The 15,265-nt window shown below is 39.2% G+C and overlaps 1 protein-coding gene across 1 annotated transcript; it reads left to right on the forward strand.

Annotated features, from left to right (window-relative positions):
* The first annotated feature begins 2,892 nt into the window (after positions 1 to 2,892).
* On the forward strand, positions 2,893 to 11,279 carry LOC126819103 (ceramide kinase). Its single transcript, XM_050546968.2, has 8 exons — positions 2,893 to 3,077; positions 3,237 to 3,404; positions 5,672 to 5,800; positions 6,362 to 6,425; positions 8,030 to 8,250; positions 8,499 to 8,645; positions 8,945 to 9,204; positions 10,336 to 11,279. The coding sequence occupies exons 1-8, from the start codon at positions 2,984 to 2,986 to the stop codon at positions 10,546 to 10,548; spliced, it is 1,296 nt and encodes a 431-aa protein (XP_050402925.1). The 5' UTR covers positions 2,893 to 2,983; the 3' UTR covers positions 10,549 to 11,279.
* The last annotated feature ends 3,986 nt before the right edge of the window (positions 11,280 to 15,265 follow it).

Raw genomic sequence — 15,265 nt, forward strand, 5'->3', positions numbered from 1 at the left:
AATACTGCAATTCGATTGGCTGACCAGTAAAATCAATTTGCATATATCCAATGAAGTTAGTTTAAGTTTTCGTGAATAAGGGCCCCGATGGGACGAAAAACTGAGGTCCCGTGTACATATTGACGTGCACGTACAAGATCCCTTGACAGAATTCGATATAAGAGAAGGCCATAGTGCTGCTGTCTGGGCAAAATTTCGCTCATAGCACATTGTATGGCGTACGCCCCTCTTCATCAGTCGAGTCGGAGCAGAATAATAGGACGTTAAACCCCATTTCATTTCATTCCATTTCATATCTCTTGTTGGTCGGCCGGTTTCCTCCCACTGCTAAAGACCCCTACGCGCAAGCGAATTATTGAAATTAAATTGAACCATGTGTAAGTCCCGAAATGACCTAGTTTGTGTCGAGTGGACGTTAAACCCCATATCTCTCTCTCTCTCGCTCTCTCTCTCTCTCTCTTGTTGGTCGGACAGTTGGGCGGCTGAGCGTTCTAACGCTTTAGATCATAACGTCTGTCATCAAGTCACGGAGCGTGTCCAAGCTTGTACGTGACAATGAGTAGGGTCGCCTGTTCACCCCCCCCCCCTCAAAAAAAAAAAAAAAAAAAAAAAAAAAAAAAATACCCCTTAGTGCAAGCGAATATTGAAATGAAATTATAAACCATATGTTAGTCCCGAAATAACCTAGTTTAAATAGAGCGAACGTTAATATCTCTCAATTGGTGTCAGACATTAATCCGTCTTTCTCTCTCTCTCTCTCTCTCTCTCTCTCTCTCTCTCCACCCTGTATCTTATATGGTCTCCAGGGGGACCTCCACCAGTAATGCTATAAATAGATGTTAAAACATGCCAGTTATCTTCAAGGGCGTAAGTAGGAAATTACGAAAGTTCTAGAGATATGATTCAATACAGTGATGTTCTACATTATAACCTAATACAGGTGATAAAAGGAATGAAATACTTTAAGATGGGTATCATTACCATCATCATTGTCTACCTGTACCTCACACGATCTCACCTGTGGCGGATCAACGTAGGGGAGCCCCCACGCAGGGGAGCCCCCTCCCTAAATAGAGTGATGTTCTACATTATAATCTAAAGATACAGGTGATAAAAGGATAGAAGTACTTTAAGATGGATATCATTATCATCATCATCATCTGCCTGTACCTCACACGATCTCACCTGTGGCGGATCCACGTGGGGAACCCCCTCCTCGCTAAATAACAGTATATAATATTCATGTATTATTCCATCCTCGGTATCCCCAGTGTTCTCATTCGGTTCTACTCGATAAAAAATAGCACAATCATCAAGGGCGGATAACTTGAAAACTCCCCCCCCCTCCCACCATAGATTACCCCAGGGGTTAGTGGTGTAGAATTGAATGAGACCACTGGGGAGACCGAGGATGGTATTATTCTATTTTTATGAAACGTGGGGTCGGATGGCCGAATGGTTAGCGTGCGCGCTGCATCATAAGGTCTGTCATTGAGACAACTGGCGTGGTTTCTATTCCCCGGTTGTACGTGACAAGGAGTAGGGTCGCCTGTCTAACCTCGTGGGTTTTCTCCGGGTCCCCCGGTTTCCGCCCACTACTAAAGACCCCTACGTGCAAGTGAATTATTGAAATAAAATTAGACCATATGCTAGTCCCGAAATGACCTAGTTTGTGTCGAGTGGGCGTTAAATCCCATCTCTCCCTCTCTCCCACTGAAACGTGTAAATTTGAACCGTTTATTCATCGGATGTATGTAGCTGAAGAAATTAAGGGTTAAGATATGCGCCGTCGACACCCCAATTTTTCTAAACTTTCTCGCTGGAGTATTACCTCCCCGACCCCCCTACAAAATAACCTGCGTCCGCCGCTGAATCTCTGCTCACATTTCCTGCACATCACCTGCATTGGTCAAAGATATCACACGGCACTTAAACAAACTTTAAGATTCTTCCAGCATGACTCAGGGATTTTTCGTAACCGGTCTCTTTCCTACTTGTCTTTAAAAAGTATTTATTTTCTTCAGCTGCGTGTCATCAATTTGTGTAACCACGACGGGCAGGGAGGCGAGCCTAGAATGAAACATAGCCGATGCTCCGTGATGGACATTTAATGTTTACTAATACTCACTGTCATACCTATCCTCGTTTCCTATAGGAAAACCAAATAAATGTTCTTAATCAATTTTTTTCGGGTGAGAGGGATGATTTATGGTCGTTCGTTAAAATACCTGTTAATAGATGAATGGGACCACAGTGGAAATGAAATTGGGTTTAACGTCCTACTGTTCTGCTCCTATACTGGGCTAATGGAGACGGACATACGCCATACAGTGTGCTATAAGGGAATTTTGCCCGGGTAGCGGCACTATGGCCTACTCTTGTATACACGGGACCTCGGTTTTTGTACCATCCGAACGACTAGACACTGTCCTTGTCAAAGCATCAATCCTATACACCACGACGGTTAATCACGAGGCCTGTATATATCCATTGCCAATAACCTAGGAAACTTTCTCGGCCAACACTTATAGGATCGAACGTGGGACACCCACCCATGTTAGCGAGCAACCACCTCTACCTACTGAGCCACCGCGGCTCCCTGAAATACCTGTGGCTGATATACACAATAGTAACATGTAACACCTGTACGAACGCGGTGAAATAATACTCAACATGCTTCGGATTTTTATTGATTGAGTCAGGCCGCCCGATAATAACAAACTTCAGCTGAGATTGGTTAAGTGGGCTTCCTCCAACTAAACTCAGCACGCGATCGTCGAGAAAGCGGTAATAATAGCCGACTTCTCATTGGTCGTCTATAAATGCTCGCGAGAGGCCAAATGGTATTTAAATAAACCTCTCAACCACGATACATCATAATATTCACTGATATCCACTAGACGTGCTTACATCATTTATAGATAGTGAGATAAAGAATTTTTATAAAAGTTATTCTGTTAAAATAATACAAGTTTATTTCATCATGGAAGGAGTATTTTTAAAAGGAAAAGAAGAATTTGTCGTGTCATTCACAAACACGAGTTTGTCTTATGGATTAAAAGATCAGAACGAGACCAGTAAGTTTAAAACATTTTAACTTAAACTTTCAATTTGTTTGTTTAAAAAAAAAAATGATTTTTTTTTTTTGTATGAAATATTTTAAATTCTTATGCATATCGCTTTATAATGTTAATTCTTGGTTTCTAAAACAACTTTTTTTTTCTAACTTTATTTAGGTTTTATTCAATTTGAGGATGTATTAAGTGTGAAACTACATGAAGAATCCAGTTTTACTGTTTATTTTGCCGCCGCATCGAAAGGAAGAAAACTTAAGAAAGAGTCGGTGACATTTGACGGAGAAAAAGCAGAAAAGTTTGCTTTAGAACTGAACGAGAGAATCAACAGTAAGTTTTAAATTATTTATTTAATTATTTTTTTTGTATGCATTCATCTAAAGCGTGATTAGCTTGCTGCTCATCAATCAATTAATCATTAAAAAAAAAAAACTTGCGATGTTTTCTTTTTTTGATAAGTTTATACCTGCCCCGAGTTCACAAAGCATTCTCAGACTTAAGTTACGAAATTTACTCAACTTTCGATCACTGTTTATGAGAAATATCTTTGATCCAGAAACACAAAACTTTGCACATAGTTTCTTATTGATGTAATTGATGCATTAAAACAACAAAAGTTTTATAAAGGGTTATATTTTAGTTAAAATAAGGCTAACACTTAAGTAAATGCTTAACTTAAGTCTGAGAATGCTTTGTTTCGTGTCGGGTTGTACTTCCAACTTTATTTTAGAGTTTCTATATATGAAAGTTTCATGAAGACGTGGCAATATGTATTCATTATTACCATAGAAATGGATAAACATTGGACCTATAAATATATTTTGTGTAAGAATTATTGATTAAATTATATATCTTTAAGACAAATTACAAACAATTGATGCTTTAACACGAAACACAGTCGTCCATCTTGTATTATAAGACATCACCAGACCTTAACGTGAACGTGATTATATAAATTTCTTATGCAACACTGCATGCGTTTATTTGGGTCTGAAAAATGGAGCTTACCGTCCTACTTTTTTGAACCAACCGGGCCTGTTTGAACTCGTGTTATACAATTTTACATTCCGGCTTTTAATTAAAAACTTTTAAGTCTGATTTCAACTTAATAAAAAAAATAAGTGGCATAGAAAAATTTAAATTTTACAGTTTCGTGAACTCCATTAATAAGACATGGTATCAGCGGTTCTAGAAGGAATACGCATACCCCGGTTCGTGTACGACACCATATAACTTGTATACACCAGCGCGATGTACAATTATGTTATGCGCCATGCATTATAATTATAACTCTCAAATTCCACCAATGTTTAAAAAATTAATGACGTAAGCCATTTAAAATTATCCAATAAATGTAATGTTAGGTTATTTCACGTGATGTTGATAACTTTTATAGAACAATTTATTAATGACAGAAAAGACAGAAATAGTTTTACACCTGTATCTGTGATGACACTGACAGGTATAAAACATGTAAATTAACTATATAATTATGGTTTTATATAATTGGCGCTAATAATTATGCAATTATTTCTTGGGTGTTTTCGGGGGGCTGTATCATAAGGCCTGTCATTGAGTCAACTGGCATGGTTTCGAATCCACGGTTGTACGTGACAAGGAGTAGGGTTTTCTATCCAGCCTCGTGGGTTTTCTCCGAGTCCTCCGGTTTCCTCCCACTGCTAAAGACCCCTACGCGCAAGCGAATTATTGAAATAAAATTAAACCATATGTTAGTCCCGAAATGACCTAGCATGTGTCGAGTGGACGTTAAACCCCATCTCTCTCTCTCTCTCTCTCTCTCTCTCTCTCTCTCTCCTTGGGTGTTTTCAGTTATTTTGGTTACGGCTTATAGTTACAATAAGTTTATGTTTGTTTATATGTTACTGTAGCCAACTATAAGTAAATAACCATATTGGCTATTATTCACCAGGTATTTTAATTATTTCTTAATCTTTTAATCCGCTCAATAAGTGTCAGTCGTAACTGCCCGTTAAACTGACATGAGGCCTATGTATGGTGTTCTGGTTCAACGATTTCATTTTTATTAAGCGCGCGCCCACGACTATTCATAGCTATACGCTATACACAAGTGCATCGTCAACGACATGCCCCTATGGTAATCAAATAATATGATTTACATATTTGTGCCAGATTTAGATTTTTTCGTATATATTTATGAAAGATACATTATGTAAGATTTAGATAAAGAGCTAGCCATTCTTGCTATAATAGTTCGAAAATAGATAATGTAAAATGAATAATTTGACAATTTCATTCAAATTACTCAATTGCGAGCGACGATATTAGCCTTTGAAGGTTTGACAAGACGTGTGCAATAGTTTCAACCACCGCACTGGTTGTTCGAAGCTAAGTCTCGTTCCTCCATTTTTAGCTTAAATCAAAATATGGCTGAACTGTTCTAATCTATTTAATATCGGAGAAATCCGATGCCATCTAGAGTTGATTATGGTCTGGATAAGTTAATGAATGTCTAATTAATAATTTAGAAAACATTTCAGGCCTAAAGAAAGACCTGCAATAAGCCGATTTAGCTTTTGTATAATGTATGTTTAATTTATAATTTTCTTTCATTAAAGATAACAAAAGACCGAAAAAGCTGTTAGTCATCATCAACCCGAACAGCGGTAAAAGAAATGCCGAAAAGATTTATAAAAATAAAGTTAAACGTCTTTTTGAGTTGAGTGGAATTGAACCTGTTGTGAAAGGTAAGCTGTCGCTTATATACGAGGGGCATGGGGGCAACGGGTAGAGGTAGCCAGGACAGAGGAGGGGGGTTCGGAACATATTATGTTATGTACATAATATTCGGGATAGATTGTCAGAAAGGTTGGCGAAAAGTCTTTAACACGCACAAAAGCTTTGTGACACTCTCTCGAGAAACCGGTAGACGAATATTATTATACAGGTCACAATTCTATGGAATACAATTGCTTGATAATGACTAGAGAAGCCTAGTCGAAACGTCGCTCAGTAATAAGCAGTAATTGTATTCCATTGTGACCTGTATATTCAAGATCAATTACTAATTGCCATTGAAACAATTTACGTCAGGCTAATGTATATGTGTTATACATGGGTAGGTGGAATAAAGGGGATATGTTTTCAGGAAGGGTGGCTAAAAGTCCAAACATCCACAAAGGCTTCGTGACACTATCTCGAAAAGCCGACACGAATATTGTTGTGCGGTTATATGTTTAACGTGTTTCAATATTGACTCGAAGAAGGTTTCGTTTATTAAATATTATTCTACCTTTCTTAATTTACAGTTACCCAGGCCCCTAAAGAAGCTAAACAAATGCTCCAGGAATATGATCTCTCCACCATTGATGGGTGAGTTGGCTATTTTCTTTATGATATGGGCGAGAAATGAACCTGGACTTTAGTTCTTTCAACACATTCCTGTCGCATACTTCACAATTAGCTTATTGAGTATGTAAATATAGAAGCGATAATACAAATCTGTATTTACCTAGGTGTGTCAATCGCTTATTAACGTCTAGTTTGTTTGGAATTTGTGGTTGGACAGCGGGTCGGCTACGTGTGAAGTGAGTGGTGGTGGGGGGCACCGTGTTGACTACGGGTTAAGGGGGAGAAGGGGAAGGGTAGGGTAAAGGGGGCATCGTGTCCGCTTCCTATGAAATACCTGATAAGGGGGGAGGGCAGGCGGCATCGACTAGGGGACAGCGTGTCGGCTACGTGTGAAATAGGCATACGCAGGGGAAGGGGGGGACACCGTGTCGGCTACGTGTGAAGTCGGCGCGGGGGACACCGTGTCGGCTACGTGTAAAGTCGGCGCGGGGGTCACCGAGTCGTCTACGTGTGTAGTCGGCGAAGGGACACCGTGTCGGCTACGTGTAAAGTCGGCGCGGGGGTCACCGAGTCGTCTACGTGTGTAGTCGGCGGAGGGACACCCTGTCGGCTATGTGAGATATAGGAATAAATGTTGTGGTAGTTTTACGTACGTTAACATAACATTAAAAATTCAATTCATGGCTGTACACATCTGCTGCATGTCGTGTACCATAAATTGATGACGTCAGTTAATTATGTGTTCGTTGATTAACAGGATGTGATTGATAAATGATATCTCGCGCTCTGGCAGTTGCTAATCGTGTGATTTGACAAACTCCATTAGCCGTTACAGTACACCCATCACGTCAATCTGTTTCACAGAGAATTACGAGTCTCGTATAATACCTCTGTCATAACACGTGCTGTCACAGCACGCGGTGTTAATCATTGGCTGAATGGCGCGTGCATTGTTTACATAAGACATAACTGCTTCGAAGAGAATGCTGCATTTTAGTCATTTTAATACCCATTTACACTAAATCGGAAATAATTTTTAATTACAAATACGTCAAACGCCTTTATTTATTTTTCCAATATATACAAAAAATGTTTTAGAATTTAATTTGTCGCAGGAAAAAAGTTAATATTTCTAGCTCATTAAGCCGCATCAATGTCATCCTTATCAGTGATTGTCGCGGCCAAGCAAATATTCACTGCGGATCAGTGTGCCATCACGTATCAAACGTTTAACACCTCAACTTGTCATACACCCACACTTCAGCGCTCGCCACTCAAACATTCGTAGGGCGTCAACCCCGTCCAGCTTCTCTCCTCTCAACGGACGTGTCGTGGGAACACAATGACGGGACATTCATAAATCTACGCATGTCTCGCATATACGGGCCAAAAATAGCCGACTTCGTTTACTTATCTGAAGTAAGCTGTTTGTATTTCTAACTAAAAACTCGTCAATATGTTTATTTTAGTGACCAACATTTTTCCGGCGGAAGGATATTTCTGTTTTGCCCCACATCTCCATCTTTTGAAATGGCGGATGTTCGTTTAGCCTTATGTCATTAATATCTGTATGTTCGATCTTTGACATATTTTTATAATAAATATTATTATTCATTGTCTTTCAGTATTGTTACTGTGGGTGGTGACGGTCTCTATTGTGAATGCATGACAGGATTGGTTTTAAGAGTTCAGAAGGACGCTGGAGTAAAATACAATTCTCCTGAAGCAAAAGTAGTACCAGCAACCATTCCGATTGGTATTATTCCTGCCGGTTCCGGTGACTATATTGTCCAGTATTTACACGGCACCAGGGATGTAACCACTGCAGCGCTTCATATCATACTTGGTAAGTTTATCAACTATTAAGCATTTTCTTTTTTATTAATTTTTTTTTTAAGTTTTGATTTTTGAATTAAATCCATACTTTTTCTTTTTATTATACATCTTTTTAAAGTTTTGATATTAAATGTATATTTTAAAAAAAAAACCCAACATATTCTCTAAATTTAAGCTTTTTCTTTTTATTATATTTTAAAAAGTTGATTTCGTATTAAATTCAAATTTTGGATTCATTTACCATTTTCTACCTTACAGGTAAACGAACTAACGCCAATGTCGTTGGAGTACATCAAGATGGTGAATTGACGGCGTACTCCGGACTGTTGTTGGGTTTCGGTCTTTTCGGTGACATCATGTATGATTGTGAGAAGTTTAGATGGATGGGACCAACTAGATATAACAGTAAGTGTTCTTTCTGAATTAACATTTAATTTGTAAAAAGGGAACCTAGCCGGTAATACCTTTATAACCGACCCCATTCCAGGGTAGAGCTTCCTTATATAAGGATGATCTTATAGCCTAACCCATTCCCGTATCGACAGCTTACTAAAATTAAAAATACAAACCCCCCCCCCCCAAAAAGCAACAAAAAAATACCTTGATTTATGGTCCATAGCATTTTAATTAAATTTTGAAATCTCATTTATTTTTTTTTTCAAATTTTAAACAGCTTTTATATTTTGCATTTTTTATATTTTTAGTTATACCAGTTGGAACTGTATTACGTCGACGAGCTTTTGACTTGGATGTAGAATACCAACTCTCTGACACCAAGGAATGGCAGAAAGTCGACGATACCATGTATGGTGTTGACACCTACGTCATTACCAGAACTCCTAAAGATCGGAAAATGGTGCCAAAATTCGGCGATGAGGCTATTAACCTCTATATGACCAGTAAATGCAGTTTCGCTAAACACGTCAAACAGCTGGCCCAGGTTCAAGACCACAAAGCCGAATGTGTAAGTATTCCCTCAAATTATCTTCTTTGTTCAAGATCGGAATGTCTTCCTGTATTCTATCATAGTTAATTGTCGCTTTGATCCCCACTTCGCAGCTTCAACGCCCACAATTAGTAGACATTGTGCTAAAAACTTATTGGGGATTTTTATCTGAAAAGATAAAAAAACCGAGTCAAAGGTATCATTTATAAAAATCACCTGAAAGATTATCGGACGTACGTGTAAAATTTAAGGAATGTCGGATATCGTATCCGATCAAAATACCGGAGAAATATTTGGGTATTATCAGTTACTAGACTAGCAAAAAGACGAAAGACTAAGATTAAAATCGCTGCACAGGGACAAAACGAGTCAATTAAATTGTTAGAATAAATTTGTGAGAGCATTATCCAACTAGTTAAAGTACCCTTGTGTTCACGGTGGGTAGTCACCGTTTAAAACATTCCTTGAGACTATGTTTAATAACAGTGTGGCTCAATTTATATAGTAATTTACATATGTAGTGTAAATAGACAACGCCCAGTAGAGATTATAAAATATATAGGCTATATTATGTAGACTCTGTTATGATCGTCATGGATTGAAGATCTATTATGAGGTTGGCTTTAGATCTACACAATATACCTATGCAATACAGAGAGAGAGGGGTGGGAGAGAGAGAGAAATGGGGTTTAACGTCCACTCGACACAAACTAGGTCATTTCGGGGCTAACACATGGTTTAATTTTATTTCAATAATTCGCTTGCGCGTAGGGCTCTTTAGCAGTGGGAGGAAACAGTAGGACCCGGAGAAAACCCACGAGGTTGGACAGGCGACCCTACTCCTTGCCACGTACAACCGGGGATTTGAAACCACGCCAGTTGACTCAATGACAGACTTTATGGTACAGCGCGCACGTGCTAACCATTCAGCCACCCAACCCCCCAGAGAGAGAGAGACCACAAGATTAGGTAGGCAACCCTAATCTTTGTGACGTACAAGGGTGGGATTGAAACCACGTCACGTGACTCATGGACAGACCGCCTGCGTTAACCCATTCGGCCAACACACACTATCCTTCTTTTTTAAAAACACAAATTATTTATTTCCTCTGGCAAAATATTTATGAATTTTATTATTTATTATTTCAGTTCGATCACGAATTTGTAAAAGAACGCCGAGTGGATGCTTATAAAGTTAAACTTACACGAGCTTCTTCCATCATCTCAGATAATGGCGAGCCGGGTCTAGAAGAAAAATACTACATTAACTGTGATGGCGAGGTTATCACGCTCACTCACCCTGAATTCGAGGCTAGATTTCATAGAAATGTTATCCAGTTATTTGGACAAGCCGAGGCCTAAACACCAGACGTTAGATATAACGTTGAAATCTGATGTTTTAGTTCCAAGGAACTACTGAAATCATGGTTTGGGATTTCAGCCCGATGCGACTGCGCCGAGTTGTGACGTGAAAGGGGGTGGTGCTTCAACCAATGAAGACCGTGAGAACTCGGCTCGTTGACCTTCACCAATAGAAGGAGAGCCAATAGAAAGACAGATTAGATCGTCATCGGTACATTCAAAATCTACACCGGAAACACAAACAATCTAAACAGTGACAAAACGAAAAGTGTAGGATTTTTGTCTATAAAAAAAACTGTACCTTATGCAATCGGATCTAAATCTATGGAAGGGATTTGCGACGTCCATTCGAGGCAAACAGTGTGCGTCGGGAGTTGCGCTGTCGGACGTTATGTCCGTTACGTTTTTAAAGACATGATCATGTGATCATAAGACTATGTAGGTAGGTTATACTACCACGGAGGCGTTTAAAACAAAAATAACTATTTTATATTTTTGTATATAGAAATTTATAATGGACGTGTAATTAAATTTCTAGACATGGAGAAGAATATTTGTCTAAAAATGCCAATTAATGTTGTTTGTCGGGCTTTAAATGTTATATAATTTATTATTTAGACATTTATTCACATGACAAGCCCATAATCAACTCACGAGACCAACTCATCTGGCGGATGACTGGGGTATTAAATTGATTAGACAATGTATATCAATGTATCATTATATATCATGTATATAAATCTTAGTTTATTACATACATATTTTCTTGTTGTTTTTACGATCCATTAAGGGGCGATTTGCAAATTGGGCGGGGGCATCGGGTGAGTTTGGGTGAGGGAAAATTTTGTCGATAATTGAAAGATTATTGCCCCGTACTCTACATTCCAAACGTTTACAGAAATGAATCCTACTACAATTCGACGACTCGAATGATAGAGAGGGGGAAATGGAGCTTAACGTCCACTCGACACAAACTAGGTCATTTCGGGACTAACATATGGTCCAATTTTATTTCAATAATTCGCTTCCGCGTAGGGTTCTTTAACAGTGGGAGGAAACCGGAGGGCCCGGAGAAAACCCACGAGGTTGGACAGACGACACTTCTCCTTTTCACGTACATCTTGCGAATCGAAACAATGCCAGTTAACTCAATGACAGACCTTTTGATACAAGGCCCCCCCGTCCACACCCTACGACTCGAATGGAATGCGGTTTAATGAATCGTCAACACAATACTTCGGTCAGTTTGAGATTAACGTATGGTATGATATGTTTTCACCTACCCTTATTCGATTTTCAGTTATTAAGTGTTCGTGTAGGGCTAAATGGAAACCAATGTGTACACGTGTGGGCCCCGTTTTTTTGTCCTATCGGAACAACAAGGCTCACATTCCTTGTCAGCCCAGCACAAGTCGACTGGATTCTAGTGATAGCAAACAACAGTGAACAACACATTTAGACACATAAATATACATTTGGAGAACAATAAACGGATCGTCTGTATTCGCTACTTCGCTGGAAGAAGGTTACTGGTTATTTTAAACGTTCTACTTGATGTCATCTGTTTTACCAATCATGCATCGCCACTGATCTATTGCTAGGTGACCAGTGTCACCATTGGTCTATAGCTAGGTAACCAGTGTCTCTATTGGTAGGTTACTAGCGTCACCATTGGTCTATTGGTAGATTACTAGCGTCGCCATTGATCTATTGCTAGGTAACCAGTGTCGCCATTGTTCTATTGCTAGGTAACCAGTGTCGCAATTGTTCTTTTGCTAGGTAACCAGTGTCGCAATTGTTCTTTTGCTAGGTTACTAGTCTCGCCATTGTTCTATTGCTAGGTTATTAGTGTTGCCATTGATCTATTGCTAGGTTGCTAGTGTCGCCATTGGTCTATTGGTAGGTTGCTATTGTCGCCGGGGATCACGGTGGCTAAGTGGGTAAGTCGCTGGCTCGCTAGCCTGGAGGTCGGGTGTTCGATCCCTGCATTGGCCGAGAAAGTTCATCCAGATTTTCCGGCGTGGTTCCCCCTTGTCAGTGATGCAGGACGGAGGGCCTGACAAGGACGGCTGTCTAGTCATTCGGATGAGACGAAAAACCGAGGTCCCGTGTACACATTGGCGTGCACGTAAAAGATCCCTTGACAGTTGGAATTCGATATAAGAGTAGGCCGTAGTGCCGCTGTCCGGGCAAAATTACCCTCATAGCACACTGTATGGCGTATGTCCGTCTTCATTAGCCCAGTTCGGAGCAAAACAGTAGGACGTTAAACCCTATTTCATTCATTCATTCATGCTATTGTCGCCATTGATCTATTGCTAGATAACCAGTGTCGCCATTGGTCTATTGCTCGGTTGCTTGTTTATTATTTTGCTATTACACTTACTAAATTTGAAGATCGCTTTAGTTCGAATGCTCTAAATATCTATAAGAAAAATTTTGCTTCAAATATAATTGTAGGGCTGGGTGCAATCTTATATCTGATCGAATGAAGACACGTTTTACCTATTAAAATGTCAAGTTCAATGCCTGCATCGTCAGCGTGATAGTTATTTTGGTGGGGTCTTATTATATACCTATTCATCTTTATAAAAATAATAATCATTTAAATATACGAAGGATACACAGGATTGGGAAAGGAACATAGAGTCGTAGCAGCGTGCTTACAATGAACGTAGGAACAACGTGGTTACAAACGAAATGAAATGGGGTTTAACGTCCTACTGTTCAGCTCCTGTACTGGGCTAATGAAGACGGGCATACGCCATACAAGGTGCTATGAGGGACATTTGCCAATGTATACACGAGACCTCGGATTTTCGTCCCATCCGCACGACTAGACAGCTGTCCTTGTCAGGCCCTCCATCCTGCATCACTGACAAAGGTAAACCGCGGCGGAATATCCCGATGAACATTCTCGGTCAATGCAGGAATCGAACACGCGACCTCCAGGCTAGCGAGCCAGCGTCTTACCCACTTAGCCACCGTGGATCCCTACACAAAATAAATCAAAATAACTAAAGAGACAATCACAATGTATCCAAGGTTAGCGAATAACATGTTGACATCTAATGAATTATTACAACATCGTGATGTGAGCTTGATAAATATGCATAACTCATCGACGCCTTCATTCTTCATTCTAAAAGTACAGGTAGTAAGACATTCAATGCAGATGAATGCACAATTTAAAAATGTACAACCATAATATACAACAGCGGCCATTATTACCCTGGATTATTGTGGCGACGATGTTCATTAATTAAGGCAAACAAGTTATATGTAGGGCCTTGTACGAATATTAGAGATGGGTCCTTATGAAACGGTTAAAGAAAGGTTTTAGTGAATATTAGTCTGGCTTTTGGGATTAACTAGTTCTAGCGAGATTATCCGATCTTTTACATTACCATGTACCATGTAACTAGCTCTAGCCCCAAAACGAGATGTCGACGCCCATAATATTAATTTTTAAAAGAATTGCCATTTCAGAAAAATCTATTTGCATTGCCTGTTCAATATGCTAATTTGTTTATTATAATTTTCTCTTTTCAAGGACAATATGTATCTTTTTTATTAATCCTAATTCGTGGACACGATTCATGTTTGATATTTTGCCCGGACAGCGGCACTACTGCCTACTCTTGTCAAAATCCAACTGTCAAGGGGGTTATACACCGGTACTTAGTTTTCGTCCCACCCGAACGACTAGACACTGTCCTTGTTGCCCCCCCCCCCCCCGTCCTGTACCACTGAAAAGGGCCGTCCACCGGGATGGAGCCCGAAACCCCATGCTAGCGAACCAGCGTCCTACTCACTGTTCAGCCACGGCTCCATCTATTTATGAAAGAAAACACATTTTTAAATATATTCAAGTTAAACTGATATTTGTGTATTTTAATCACGGAAGTGTCGAGAGGGTTTATTCAATGCATGCTCTTGTGCAATATAGTTGATACAAATTGTTACAAAGAGCTCTTAATTCAGGACAGGGTGGCGTGTTTGTTAATTGACAATATTTTATCAAGATTTAAGATTGCATCTTGACATGAACACATGTCTAAATATAATCAACATGCAATCTTAATCATTAAAAACTATATTTTTTGGGGGGTCAATTTATATACAGACTTAGTAAAGCGTGAAAGGTGGCTTTCTCGGTATAATTAGATTCTAAAATCACGAATGAATTGCTTTTAACAGTTTTGTAATTAAAGGAGCTAAATCGCTAATATTTTGGACCTAGAAATTGACACAAATGGGTCGTAACGCATATAATAATGTAATAGGAATATATATAAACTGATTTACATTCAATCGTTTCCATTTTTACTCTAATTTCAAATCAGTTATGTTCTGCGAAATATGTCAGAAGTCACAATCGAATGAAAATTTCTAGCGCCTGGTTATTCTAGTCTACATAGTATTTATTGCGCACACTATCCCGATATGAATATGCCGTCACCGTTTCACATGACTTGTTGAATGTCTAGCCTCGTTCTTCGAGTCCCTTGTTAGAATGGGCTTGAAACGCACTATGGTATACGATTCGTGTACCAATGGTAAAATGTTTATTTTGTCTTAAATATTGGATATCAGAAGCCCATCTTTTCCCGGTAAGATCACAACATCAATGTTGATTTAAATTGACAAATAATTCGTGTTTTCAATGTCGAAGATTTTGGATGATATTGAGTTAGAGACTTAGCTACTTTAAATT

This window comes from Patella vulgata, chromosome 4 (genome assembly GCF_932274485.2).
Source record: "Patella vulgata chromosome 4, xgPatVulg1.2, whole genome shotgun sequence".
NCBI classification, from domain to species: Eukaryota; Metazoa; Mollusca; class Gastropoda; family Patellidae; genus Patella; species Patella vulgata.

Coding starts and splice junctions, on each gene's coding strand:
- LOC126819103 (XM_050546968.2), top strand. CDS start 2,984: ATGGAAGGAGTATTTTTAAAAGGAAAAGAAGAATTTGTCGTGTCATTC. Junction 8,251..8,498: donor AGCGCTTCATATCATACTTG/GTAAGTTTATCA, acceptor TCTACCTTACAG/GTAAACGAACTAACGCCAAT. Junction 8,646..8,944: donor GGGACCAACTAGATATAACA/GTAAGTGTTCTT, acceptor TTATATTTTTAG/TTATACCAGTTGGAACTGTA.